General features: G+C 48.1%; 1 protein-coding gene across 4 annotated transcripts in view; it reads left to right on the forward strand.

Annotated features, from left to right (window-relative positions):
• Positions 1–14492, forward strand: part of AK8 (adenylate kinase 8) — an 88583-nt gene that overhangs the window by 44275 nt on the left and 29816 nt on the right. For all 4 annotated transcript variants that reach the window (XM_064171552.1, XM_064171551.1, XM_064171553.1 and 1 more), the window contains one exon: positions 10759–10900. In XM_064171552.1, coding sequence (XP_064027622.1) covers positions 10759–10900 — 142 coding nt within the window. The remainder of the gene's footprint in view (positions 1–10758; positions 10901–14492) is intronic.

Genomic DNA, 14492 nt, shown 5'->3' on the forward strand with positions numbered 1-14492 from the left:
TTATTAAAGCTGGAGCCTGTTTTAAAAGGCTGCTTCTTGCTGTAGCTCCTGAAAATACAAAGACCTATTTTATTATTAATAATAATAATAATAACTATTTTCTCCCCTCCTTATTGAAATTGGAGCCTGTTTTAAAGAGCTGCTTCTTGCTGTAGCTCCTGAAAGAACATAGATATTGATATTATCTCTCCTTAATAAAATTGGGGCCTGTTTTAAAGAGCTGCTTCTTGGTGTAACTCCTGAAAGTGCACAAATCTATTTATTATTTTCTTTTCTCTCCTTATTGAAGCTGGAGCCTGTTTTAAAGAGCTGCTTCTTGCTGTAGCTCCTGAAAGTGCACAAATCTATTTATTATTTTCTTTTCTCCCCTCCTTATTGAAGCTGGAGCCTGTTTTAAAGAGCTGTTTCTTGCTGTAGCTCCTGAAAGAACAGATTCATTTGCTATTATTTTCTTTTCTCCCCTCCTTATTGAAACTGGAGCCTGCTTTACAGAACTGCTTCTTGCTGTAGCTCCTGAAAGAACATAGATATTATTATTATTATTATTATTATTATTATTATTATTATTATTATTATTATTATTATTATTATTATTATCTCTCCTTATTGAAGCTGGAGCCTGTTTTAAAGAGCTGCATCTTGCTGTAGCTCCTGAAAGAACATAGATATTATTATTATTATTATTATCTCTCCTTATTAAAACTGGAGCCTGTTTTAAAGAGCTGCATCTTGCTGTAGCTCCTGAAAGAACATAGATATTATTATTATTATTATCTCTCCTTATTAAAACTGGAGCCTGTTTTAAAGAGCTGCTTCTTGCTGTAGCTCCTGAAAGAACATAGATTCATTTATTATTATTCTCTTTTCTCCCCTCCTCATTGAAACTGGAGCCTGTTTTAAAGGGCTGCTTCTTGCTGTAGCTCCTGCAAGTGCCCAGATCTATTTACTCTTAGTATTTTTCTCTCCTTTTATTCCAGTTGGAACGCTTTTAACAGAGGTGCTTCTCTCTGTAGCCTCTGAAAGTTGGGGGATCCCCTGGCGACGCTGATCACAGCCTCACCGAAACCCCTCTCACCGCCGCTTTGGGTTGGGCTGTTTTGGTGGCGTTGCTGAGAATTAATATTCTCCTCACTGAGGTTGCAATAACAGGTTGGACAATGGAGGAGCTCTCCTCTTTGTTTCCAAACTGGCCAAGTTGAAAGGCTGAGTAAATCTTTCTATCTGAGGAGGTAAAGCTGAGTGGTATTTCTTGGTTTTAGTAGCGGCGAGCTGCAAGCTGTCTGAACGTTGGGAAGAGAGAGAGGGGGAGAGAGAGAAAGACCCTTTGGGAGCAGCGTTGGTTTTCAGCAAGTCTTTGCATGCAGCGTGTTTGTACTAGCTGAAGACAGCGCATGGCTCTCTAAATAATTTACCACTTGATTAATAGACTCACATGGGTATAATTAGAAGAGGGAGAGACAGCAGCTCCAGGAACGGGTACAGCGCTTGGGGGAACTAGAGACTTTCTTTTTTTGAAAGAAACTTTCTAGGGTGCTGGGCGTTTGAAGCTAAGTTGGGAAGAGCTCAGTGCCTCTTCTCTTTTGAAGTGGAAATAGGACAGTTTGAATCCGTCGAGTTTAATTTTTCACAAGCTTTAGGGGCCCTGCAGTGCAACTCCTTTTTTTTTTTTTGTGTGTTATTATTATTAGTGGGGAGGGGGAAAAAAAAAGAGAGAGGGAGGGGAAGGGGGAAACCTTCTCCATTTTCTTTCATTTTTTTTCTTACCCCCCCAACACGGAGCCCAGGCAGCACCTAATAAACAAATGAGCTTTTCTGCTTTATTTCGGTGCTTTTATCGCCGTGCTCCAGGCTCACCTCGAGCTGCAGCTCCATCACAAGCAGGCTGGGCAAACTTCCAGGGATATTTATGAATATCCCAGACTTTAATGTATGCATTTTTAAGGAACCTTCACCTCTCTTTGACAATGCTTTTGAAGTAGCTCCTGTTTTTCAAGTCAAACTTTGGACTTTTCCTCTGGGATTGCTACAAAAGGGGTTGGGAGGGAGGGGGGGAAGGAATTTTTTAATGGGAAATAGGTAGGGGTTTTTTTTGTTTGTTTGTTTTCACTATCCCCAGCTAGGAGAAAATTGATGGTCAAGAGAACAAAATGGAATTTACAGCCATTTTCTTTTCTGGTTGAGGTGTTTGTGTTTTAATGAGAGATGGAAGGTTATGGAGTAATAAGTTTTAGAATCGTAGAATCAAGCAGGCTGGCAGAGAGCTCCAAGCTCAGCCAGCACAACCTAGCACCCAGCCCTGCCCAACCAACCAGACCATGGCACTAAGTGCCCCAGCCAGGCTTGGCCTCAACGTCCCCAGGCACAGAGACTCCACCACCTCCCTGGGCAGCCCATTCCAATGCCAATCACTCTCTCTGACAACAACTTCCTAACAACATCCAGCCTGAGCCTGCCCTGGCACAGCTTGAGGCTGTGTCCCCTTGTTCTGTCCCTGGCTGCCTGGCAGCAGAGCCCAACCCCACCTGGCTACAGCCTCCCTGCAGGCAGCTGCAGATACCAATGAGCTCTGCTCTGAGCCTCCTCTGCTGCAGGCTGCACCCCCCCAGCTCCCTCAGCCTCTCTTCACAGGGCTGTGCTCCTGCCCTCTCCCCAGCCTTGCTGCCCTTCTCTAGATGAAGGCACATAGGAAATAAGTTCTCATCTGTCCTGAGTTTTTATTTGATGGATTGGATCACTGTGATATGCTACTTCAGAGTGCCCTTTTCCTCTGTTTGTAAAATCTAGAATGGATTTTTCCTGATTCTACATCCCATGCAACAATCTAAACAGCGGCATCTTGCTAACAGATACTCAGGGCTCCACTGAGGAGACTCAGTCTTCAAAGACCTTTAACAGCTGCTCCATTTAAGAGTGAAAAAATAAGAGTGGTGAGACACTGGAATAGGTTGCCCAGGGAGGTCATGGATGCTCCTTCCCTGGAGGTGTTCAAGGTCAGGTTAGATGGGACCTTGAGCAGCCTGGGTGAGTGGAAGGTGTCTCTGTTCATGTTAGTGGAGCTAAATGATCTTCAGGACCCCTTCTAACCCAAACCACTCTACGAATTCATGTTTGTAAGACCAAAGGTATCCTCTCTGACTGCTATCACTGCCCAAAAGGGACTTTGTAGGCCAGGTTCCACCCTCTCACACCCTGTGCTCTCCAGTAGAGCTGAACTAGTTTAGAAAGAAGGAGGAAAAAAGAACTTGGTTGATAATGGAAATTATGTCTCAAGTGGGTTCCGACTGCGATTGCTATCTGGTGTCTCGCTCTGCTCTCTCTGTGGAAGCTGAAGGATTACAAAGTACAGCAGACAAATGTTTTGTTCTTAGTTTTAGAAGATTTCAGTTTGGAGACATTCCTGTGAGGTCATTCAGAGCAGTTTTTGTCTTGCAGGTGAGTAGGCAGAGGCAGAAAACCTCACTTGACCAGAGCCAAGCTGCTGTCAGTGAGCAAGTGTAGGTGGAACCCAGGTGTTAGGACCTTGACCTTGGTGTCAGCCCACTCCATCATCCTGTGGCGTGCTGATGGCTGGAGCCATTAGGCAGATACACAGAGACACTGCGAGCACGGAAGGGCTGGTTTGGGGGAGAAAAGCTTTGTGTGTTTCTGTGCTGGATCCTCACTTTAGGATGAATTTCCAGTGCTAAACTGAAAAGAGGCTGGAGCCAGGTAGGGGTTGGTCTCATCTCTCTAGTATCAGGTGAGGAAATGGCCTGAAATTCCACCAGGGAATGTTTAGGTTGGATATCAAGAACAATTATTTTAGTGCAGGAGTGGTGTGGGAATGACACAGGCTGCCCAGGGAGGTGATGGAGTCCCCATCCCTGGAGGTGTTCAAGAAATGTGTGACCATGGCACTTGGGGATATGGTTTGGTGGCCGTGGTGGTGCTGGCTTGATGCTTGGACTGGATGATGTTGGAGGTCTTTTCCAACTGCAACAATTCTATGTTTCTATGTCTGGTGAAGCAGGGAAATGGGCTGGAATCTTCTCCGCTCTCCAGATGTGATCAGATGTAGGTTGCTGAATCGTGCAGGAGCCTGATGCGCTCCTTCAGTGTGCGTTGCTGAAGGTGCTGATTGATCAGGTATCATCTGATCCACCATTTGGGATCCCACCTACTTGAAAAAAAAATCACTCCCTCCTTAATGCACCTCATTCCTCTTTTAGCTGACTAAAAACCTCCCATGAAGGGGCTTCCAATGTATTCAAAGAGAGAAAAATCCTTTTAGCATGGAAATGAAACACTTTTGTCTCTCATTTTAGTGCATTTAAATGATTCGCCCAGCTAGGGGAAGCCACTCTCGGCACTGCCTGGTGAGGAAAATGAGTGATTGGAAACTAATTCTGTGTTCATTTTCCATCCGATGACATCACCACCTGCCCGCCACGGCGCTCAGCAGCTGCCGCGTCCCTGCCGCTATTTGCTGCCTCCACATAGACCCAAAACTCAGGCACTCCCAGACTCTCTCCGGTGTTCCATAACGGCCTGGCGCTCTCCGGGACGCGGAACTCCTAAACAGTACTCCAGTGCGATCTCCTTTTGGGGTGAATTCCCGAGGTTTCGGCGCGTCCGTGCTGCAGCGGAGGCTGCTTGCTTGCTGCTGCTGCTGCTTCGCAGCGGGTCGCTCCCGGCCGCCGTCGTGCCCGCTGTGGCCGCCAGGTGGCGGTAAAGAACAATCTACCGAGCGGTAGCGCAGCCGAGCACGGCCGAGTACAGCCGAGGAGCTCCGAGCGGCTCTCCGGGGAGGGAGGAAATGATCCCCTTCGCCCCGCTGCATCAGAGGACCGGATGGTTTCTGCCACTCCCCTCTGCTTGAACACGCATTTGGGTAATTGGTTATTATTTGCCGTAAGCAAAACTGGCCTGTCTGCAGAAAGCTGGCCTGCTTGCATCAATCCAGCTGGTTGGCAGGGTGAAATGAATGTATTGATCGACCTACAGGGTGGTAAACCCCTGCTAAATCAGCCCCAAACGTTCAAAACGAGAGAGTACAACCTCTGGGTGCCCGAAGGTGGGCGAGGAAATGGAATATTTTTTTCTGAAAGACTCGAAATTAAATGACCTGTTGTGAGACATGGAATTGTTAAGGTTAGAATAGACCTCCGAGGTCACCAAGCCCAACACCACCATGCCTGCTAAACCATGTCCTCGGGTGCTATGTCTCTGGTTTTTTGACACCTCCAGGGATGGGGACTCCACCACCTCCTTGGGCAGCCTGTTTCAATCCCTGACCACTCTTGCAGCAAAGAAATTCTTTCTAATATCCAACCTAAACCTCCCCAGGCACAATTCGAGGCAGTTCCCTCTCATTCTATCAGTTGTTATTAGGGAGAAGAGTCTGACTCCTGCCTCACTCCAGCCTCCTTTCATGGAGTTGTAGATAGCAATGTGGTCTTCCCTCAGCCTCATTTTCTCCAGACTGAACAACCTCAGGGCCCTCAGATGCTGCTTAGAAGTTCTCTAGACCCTTCTCCTTATCCTCCAGACCCTTCACTAGCTTCGTTGCCCTTCTCTAGACATGCTCCAGATGTTCTTCTTGGAGTGGCCCAAGATTGAGCCCAGAATTCGAGGTGTGGCTTCACCCGTGCCCAGTACAGGGAACTGATCACTTCCCTTGTCCAGCTGGCCACACTCTGAATGACACAGAGTTGCAGAGCCCTAAGATAAGCAAATCTCCAGCTTGGCTAGACTGGGGATTGACAGGATGATGCAGGGAAGGAGTCCTTGACAGCAGCTTGTACTCTGGGCAAGATGTTAACTGTCAAGCCTTGGATCAAGCCTCAGGCATCTGAACGAGCTGTGAAAATCTTCAGACCCAGCTTAAAAACCACCTCTGAGAAACGGCTGAGTGGTGGCTGGACAGTGCTGACAGCAGGACCTGGAGCTTCTGAGGGCACACAGCTGACAGTTCCTATCTGCTAAGGTATTTGTGCCGTGGTTGGAGTGGAGGTTTTGTGGTTTGGGGAAGTCAATACCCTTCAAAAGTCTGGTTTAAAGGGCAGGCTGTGGAGCAGGAATCCATTCCAATATGATAATTGTACCCCTCGGAGCGCTGACAGCACCGAAGCCACCAGAGAACGGCGCTCTGTAATCTCTCAAGGAGTGAGTTTTGCCTTTCAGCCTCTGCCTTTAATGTTCTGCTACTTTTGTCCTGAGCAGATGGTATGATTTTGTCAACTGATTGCCTGATAGGGTTCTCTATTAGTCCTGCAGATCTATGGCTTGGGTAGGAGCTAATGGGCCACGTTGCTGCGAGTTCCGCCTGGAAGTTCTTTTCATGAGGAGCACCTTGGAGCTGTGAAAGCCTTTGAAGCTCTAGGAAGCGAATTCATTTTTTAAATGGTCTGCTGGAAGGTGCTGATTGACAGGCCTGGAGATAGAAAACCTCTAGGTGTCCACGCAGCAGTTCCAGCATGAGCAGCAAGCACTTTGAGCCTCCGTTCCCTGTTCCCCACCTGAGCATCCCCTTGGATTGATTAGATCGCTCCCTAGGTCCACAGCTGCTCATTCAGCTGTGTAGTCTAGCCCATGAACAGGGTGCAGACAGGCCAGGAGAGCAAGGAGATGTGCTGTGTGGGGTGGAGGCTAGGCAAGGCTGTGTGCAGGAATGAGCCACGCTTCTGCATGGAGCTGGCTGTGGCCTCGTTCTGCCACGTCTGCCATTTCCGAGGCTCACTGTGACTTTGGTCCCCAGCTCCCTGGGGTGCTCTCAGCACAGGGCATGGCTGGAGCTCAGCAGCTCTGCAGCATTGCCTCTTAGGGGTGAATTTCACTCCTGTACCTTGGTTTCCAGCCTTAATAGAGACGTGCTTCCACATTACCTAATCTGGGTATCTCTTTGTAGCACATTGTAATTTTTACAAGAAACTTATCTTTGGACTTCTCTGATGATAAAGTAAAACCTCTCCAGAGCCTCATTTCCCCAACTTCCAGACTTGGAAACTCACAGAAGCTTATGTTGAAAAGGAATTGATTATTCAAAGCTCTTGTGCTTCATAATCTACTTAAAACATGTAGATTGACTGCCTCATCAGGAGAGCTCTACATTTCACTTTGCTGCAGAGCCCATTGGGTCATGTGCTTAAGGCCAGGAGACCTCTGGCTGGTTACTTACCAACTGTGTGCCCCTCCAATTACAGGTTATTAATTTGCTTTACATTCCAGAGACAGTTCCACATGAGTGAAAAGGAATAGTGCAGTGCACAGTCCTTCATTACCTACTCTGTCTGAACCACAGCAAAATAAGAATAATACTGATTTCATTTTTTTTCCCTTTTTCCCCCCTCTTTCTATTTTTTTTCTCCTTGCCTCTGGTCTGTGGAAGATGTTTTACAGTTTTAATGCAGCTGTTTTAAGTGTGCCTGCTCCTGTTCAAGGGCAGCTGATGTACTTTGTAATGCCACCGAGCAGCCGCCAAGCTCTGTTCCCCCATTGTGTTGAAGTGATAGGTGTGTTTGCTAATCAAGAGGAGAGCAGAGCTTGCTGTCTGACTTGTTTATGCTTTATTTCTCACCATCAGGCTTTAGAGGGAGGCACAGAAAATATGTGAGCATCTATATTACTCAGGGAGGTACAGGAGTGTGCAAACTGTCTGAAGGGTGTTGCTGATAACCTTCTAGTCAGTTACTGCTGAAGCCAGGAAGGTGTCAGGGTCACCACACAGCCCCAGGACCACTCAGAATACCCCAAACCTGACACAGAACCATAAATTCACAGAATGGGTTGGGTTGGAAGGGACCTTAAAGATCATCCAGTTCCAATCCACCCCCACCATGGGTAGGGACAGCTCTCACCAGCCCAGATTGCTCAGGGCCTTGTCCAGTCTGGACTTGAACAGCTCTAGGGAGAGGGCAACCTGTTCCAGTGTCTCCCCACCCTCGCTGCCAAGAATTTCTTCCTAATCTCCAGTCTAAATGACTTCAGAAGAGCAGACTTAGGCATTCATCTATGCTGAGCCCCAAAGCTAGGTACCCAAGTACCAGGGCTGAGCACCTTTCTCAAGCCTCTGATACTATTAACCTGAAAAATGCATTTGCAGAGAAGCCATGAGAGAAATTGTTCATTAACTGCCACTGCATCTTGATTGATTTTTTTTTCTCCCTCTCGTGTTTGCTTCAGTTTTGTTGAAAAAGAATGCCCAGAGTGGTAGATTTCAGTCACCTGGATGCACAGAAGGCTTGTGGGGAGTGAGCAGATCAAGGAGATGCTGCTCGTTGATTTCCTTACAGGCTGTGCTGTTCCTCCCTCCCGCATGCAGAGTGGCAGCACCTTGGCCCCTGCAGCTGGAGAATCTCCTGTGGTGGTGCTGGAAGCTCAGCAGCATGGGGTACACATTCTCCATCCCATTCCTGGGACTGCCCTGGTGCCCTGTTCATCCCACAGGGATGGCAGCTGGGGCCGGATCCTGCTTCAGTGCAGATTTACTCATGGTTTTGTAGGGCTTTTTTTGTCTCCCAACCCTTTGCAGAGCTGTTTTGAGCATTTGGAGAATGTTTCCCCTACAGTCCTGCAGTTTGGCATCTTTGTAAACCTCTGCTCGTGGTTCCAGTAGGAAGTGTGCTAAAATACCATGCAACAAGGCAGAAAGTTGAATGCTGCAGCCAGAAAATCCAGAGTACAGGAAAATTCCACTTGATTCTGTATGGAAAACATTTTGGGCAAAGAGGAGTGCACACAGGCAGGATACCTCCTTGTCTGTCTGTCCCCTGAAACAGGAGTGCACACAGGCAGGATACCTCCTTGTCATTGTCCCCTTAAACAGGAGTGCACACAGGCAGGATACCTTCTTGTCACTGTCCCCTTAAACAGGAGTGCAAACAGGCAGGATACCTTCTTGTCACTGTCCCCTTAAACAGGAGTGCACACAGGCAGGACACCTCCTTGTCCCTCTGTCCCCTTAAACAGGAGTGCACACAGGCAGGATACCTTCTTGTCACTGTCCCCTTAAACAGGAGTGCACACAGGCAGGATACCTTCTTGTCACTGTCCCCTTAAACAGGAGTGCAAACAGGCAGGATACCTTCTTGTCACTGTCCCTTAAACAGGAGTGCACACAGGCAGGATACCTTCTTGTCTGTCTGTCCCCTTAAACAGGAGTGCAAACAGGCAGGATACCTCCTTGTCACTGTCCCCTTAAATAGGAGCTTAGGAGCTGCACAGTAATTGTAATCCCAGTCAGCAGCTCGCTGATGTTCTCTCTTGCCCTAAAGACAAATAATAATAGAGGAAAGGGAAGTTTTCTCTCCAAAACGAGGGAGTTGTCACTGCAGTAATTACAGCAGTTGAAATGCATTTTGGAAATGCATTTTCAGTTGGAAAAGCTTCAAGCCTTTGGGCAAATGGGAGGAATGTCGCATCCAGCCTGCTGTGGAAGAACCATTATCACCTGCAAAGTCAAACACGGAGTGCTACAGCAATTCCTTCCCTGTTTTAGGGCTCCTTTGACACAAGCCAGGTCATTATTTTTGCATTTTGATAGGATTGTGTCACACACTTCATTGTGACATCAGCCCAGCGTGGCCGAGGGACGAGAAGTGCCTTGCTAAGAGAGAAAAGGGATGTAGGCATCAGATTTATCTTACCTAATGCTTTGGTTTAGTCCTGCAGCTCCTTGTGAGTTGGGGGAATGCTATCATGGAATCAAGCAGGTTGGAAGAGAGCTCCAAGCTCAGCCAGCCCAACCTAGCACCCAGCCCTGTCCAACCAACCAGACCATGGCACTAAGTGCCCCAGCCAGGCTTGGCTTCAACACCTCCAGCCACAAAGACTCCACCACCTCCCTGGGCAGCCCATTTCAATGCCAATCACTCTCTGCCAACAACTTCCTAACAACATCCAGCCTAGACCTGCCCTGGCACAGCTTGAGCCTCTGTCCCCTTGTTCTGTTGCTGGCTGCCTGGCAGCAGAGCCCAACCCCACCTGGCTACAGCCTCCCTGCAGGCAGCTGCAGGCAGCAATGAGCTCTGCCCTGAGCCTCCTCTGCTGCAGGCTGCACCCCCCCAGCTCCCTCAGCCTCTCCTCACAGGGCTCTGCTCCAGGCCCCTCCGCAGCTTTGTCGCCCTCCTCTGGACACCTTCCAGTACTGCAACATCTCTCTTGACTTGAGGAGCCCAGAACTGGGCACAGCACTCAAGGTGTGTCCTGAGCAGTGCTGAGCACAGTGGCAGAAGAACCTCCCTTGTCCTGCTGCCCACACTGCTCCTGAGCCAGCCCAGGATGCCATTGGCTCTGCTGCCCACCTGGGCACTGCTGCCTCATCTTCAGCTACTATCTACCACCATCCCCATGGCCCTTTCTTCCTGTCTGCTCTCCAGCTGCTCTGTCCCCAGCCTGTAGCACTGCTTGGGGTTGTTGTGGCCAAAGTACAGAACCCTACACTTGGCATTGGATGGAGGGTGGGTTGCAGGATAGCAAACACCCAAAAATCAACAGGAACTCCTCTCTCCAAAACCCAAACTCCAAAACAAATGCTTTCTTTTAGTCCTACAGCTCCTTATGAGCTGGGGGAATGGATGGGGGTGGGTGGGTTGCAGGATAGCAGAGTAAACACCCAAAAGTCCACAGAAACTCCTCTCCCCCAAACCTGTTAGTCACAAAGGGACAGAACTCTTTGTGTGTCAGTCCCTGTAGCAGCCTCAGCAGCAGAGGCAGTCTGCATCCTCCTTAACTGCAGAGTCAGCTTGCAAACTAAATGTCCTCTTTGGAATCCTTTTGCAGTCCCAGACAAGCTGGTTATGAAGGTGCTGGCAGGACGCCTGAGCTCACTGGACTGCATGACCAATGGCTGGGTGCTTTCTGGCTTCCCAAGAGACGTAGAGCAAGGAGAGCAGCTGCAAAAAGCACATCTTACACCAAACAGGTAAGAGAGAAATTTAGCAATCATCAAAACGTGAAGTAGATGGGAGAAAAAAAGTGGTGGTGGAAAGGTACAGCTCCCTGGGGACATGGGAGAGGCTGCTGCATCATATCTCTGTGTTCCTTGCTCAGCTAGCAAAGGGGTCTTGCTCCTGGAGAGTAGGAAATAGAGAGTTGGCCTTGCAGATCTTCCAGATGGCCAAACTGTGGGAGAGAGAAGAGGTTTGCTCTTCTGCTCATTTGTCTGAGTTGCCTCTAAAGGCAAACCATAGGAAATGGATTGAAGTTTGGATCCTGTCTGAAGGTGTCTTTTGATTTGCAGCAGGAGGAGGTGGTAGGGATGGGGATCTGCATCACCTTCCTTTAGCTTTGGCACAGAGTCCTGGAGCTGTATTAATACTGCAAGGAGCTCCTTAGGAGGCTTTTGAGGGGCTTGGTGCCATAATTAGAAGCAACCTGTGAGTGATATTTTTTTATGTGAGCTATGATAAAGTGCTTCAAAATGTAATAGAAGAGAAATGAGCATCAAAAGACAACTGCTATGACTGCCAGGCAAATAAACCAGAGTTACTCCTTGCAGCTGGTCTGAGGGTGGTGAGGATTTGGAATGTTGGTGTGTTCATCTAAGCTGAGAGGCTTCTCCATGCCAATCTGAGGGTTCTTGAGCCAGTCCATGCCACTGGTTGGTGCAGTGGCTGTGCCAAAGGCATAGAGTGGGAATTTGTGGGCCTTATGCTTCCAGGAAACTGCTTCTTATCTAACAACCAATAGCAGGAAAGGTGAATTGCCCACAGAAGGGTTTCAGGTGGCAAATCTACTCTTCTTTTGTCTCCTTTTGGCTGCCCTCAATCCACTCTCCCAGTAAGATGTAGAAGACCTCATTGCTCTCTACAACTGCCTGCAGGGAGGTTGTAGCAGGTGGGGTTGGGCTCTTCTGCCAGGCAACCAAGGACACAGCCTCAAGCTGTGCCAGGGCAGGTTGAGGCTGGATGTTAGGAGGAAGCTGTTGTCAGAGAGAGTGATTGGCATTGGAATGGGCTGCCCAGGGAGGTGGTGGAGTCTCTGTGCCCCGAGGTGTTGAAGCCAAGCCTGGCTGGGGCACTTAGTGCCATGGTCTGGTTGGTTGAGCAGGGCTGGGTGCTAGGTTGTGCTGGCTGAGCTTGGAGCTCTCTTCCAACCTGCTTGATTCTGTGATTCTATGATTCATGAGCATTTAGAAGGCAAGTCCTAAAGCATGTGTTTGAGTACCTGAGTTGAGTGTGAAAGCTCAAGCAAAGCCTGGATGAGGCACTTAGTGCCTTGATCTGGTTGATTGGATAGGTCTGGGTGCTAGGTTGGACTGGATGAACTTGAAGTCTCTTCCAACCTGCTTGATTCTGTGATTCTAAGTGTGTGCCATCAGCTCCTTTCCAGGATGGAGACCTCTGTAAGTGAGGAAGAGTATCTCATTGTGAAATGGTATGTGTGGAAATTTACAATCATAGAATCAGGCGGGGTTGGAAGGGACACAAGAATCATCTAGTTCCAACCCCCCTGCCATGGACAGGGACACCCTACCCTAGATCAGGCTGGCCAGAGGAATTTGCTGCTGATCCATCTGCTCAGGCTTCCTTTTCTTTAAAGAGCTCTGCACATTCACAGCCCAGTTAAGCATTTGGCCCCTTCTGATTTGTGCAGGGGTTGAAGAGAAGGGACAAAAATAGACTTGGTGCTACCTGATTGATTTTGGAGCTGCTGGCAACTGAAGTAGGAGGCATATAAGGCAGAGAGGGTGATTATAAACAAAAGGACATATTGCAGCAGAAGATAGCAGGGCAGTAATTCAGTTTCAGTCATGAGGCTAGTTATAAAACACTATCTGCAGAGGTGGTGTGGCTGACATCAGGAGGAAAAGCTGATAGAATTATAGCTTGAAAATCAGTCTGGGAATAGGATGCAGAAATCTATAAATCAGAGCCAGAACAATCTGCAAAGTCTCATTTTTAGGAGGGCTCAGTTGATGAAATTAGATTAAAATAAATTTACATATATATCAAGTTTATTATTAAAAGGCAGTCACATCAGGAGCCAAAATTATTGGTGAAGGAGAGAGTTACTCTGTGGTTTGAACCCAAAGTAGACCTCTTTGGCTGATCAGAACACAGAGTTATTGTCTGCTTGTCAAGTCACAAATCTATTCCTTAGAGCTAATAAATGGTTACTGTTCCAATCCTGTGTTTTATCTGACTCCTGCCTCATAAAGCTACTCCACAGAATACTAAATTATACAGCCTTGAGCAGGATCAGTCTCCTGACTCCCCTGTCTTATGGAGAGGAAAACAAACCCTAGTAATTGATGGTAGAAAAGAAGGAAAATAAAGTTATTTGGAAACAAACAAAATGGGCTATAAAGTTTCTTAAAATGGAATAATGGAAAAGAAAACCACAACCCAGCAGCACCCAACCCAAAGCCTCACACTGCCTCAGGCAGAGAAGTGGCCTGCAACAAGCAGAAGAATTTGTTTTCCATTGAAAGAAAAAGTAATGTGGACCTTCCTTCCTGCCTTGTGAATTCCTTCCTTACTAATTCCTTCTGAATTCCCAATGCCTTTGGATTTCCTGCCTTCCAAATTCCTTAACAGATCTTTGCTTCCCAAGATCCCAGTTTCTTCACTGCTTCCATTTCCTCCCTTCCCAATCCCTTCTCTCCCTCCCTTCCCAATCCCTTCTCTCCCTCCCTTCCCAATCCCTTCTCTCCCTCCCTTCTCTTCCCTTCTCTCCCTCCCTTCTCTTCCCTTCTCTCCCTCCCTTCCCCTCCCTTCTCTTCCTCCCGTTCCTTCTCTCCTTCCCTCCCCTCTCTTCTCTCTGTCCCTTCTCTTCCTCCCTTCCTCCTTCCCTCCCTCTCTCATTCCTCCCTTCCTTCTCTCCTTTCCCCATTCCTCCCATCCTCAGTTACTTCTTCTCTCACTCACCCAGAGCCCCGGTGCAGAACAAAGAGGACGAATTCCTTTTCCACTGAGAAGGTCACGTTAGGGTTCCCATTAAACCGCAGGTTGCAGAGAGCAGAGGTTTGCTCCCAGCCTGCCACAAGGAAACCTGTGCCTGTGTCAGACCAAACCTGGCTACCAGAGCCCTGCTCTTTCCCTGCTCTCTGCTGCCTGCGTTGCTCCCTGTGAAGCGGTTCCTGCTTAAGTGGACAGGATCCTAATCGCATTGAACTGTGGCAGCCTTTAGGGCAAATAAGAAGCTGAATCTATTAATGGGCTCTCAGCTCTCTGCTTAAAGAGCAGCCTTAACCACTTAGTGTCTACGGGAAGTGGGAATCCAACTCCAGTTGGCATCTGACGCTCACAGCTCCTAATGCAAAGGGCTTAATTCAGTTCCTCATCCTCAGATGGCATCGGGCTGGGAGGGGGAACTCTACATTGGTATTTTAAGCTTTCTTTTTTATTGGTGATGCCTGAGCAGCAAGAAGAAATGTATTGAATTGCCAGGGATAGATCTGATACACCAAAAGCTCTGTGTAACAGCTGCCCAGATCCTCCTACTCTCTCCCCGACTCGCAGCTGATGCGAGGTTCAGCAGCAACAGTGTCATCTGCTCTTTATCTCTTGTCA

The sequence above is a fragment of the Pogoniulus pusillus genome, chromosome 35 (assembly GCF_015220805.1).
Source record: "Pogoniulus pusillus isolate bPogPus1 chromosome 35, bPogPus1.pri, whole genome shotgun sequence".
In the NCBI taxonomy this organism is placed as follows: Eukaryota; Metazoa; Chordata; class Aves; order Piciformes; family Lybiidae; genus Pogoniulus; species Pogoniulus pusillus.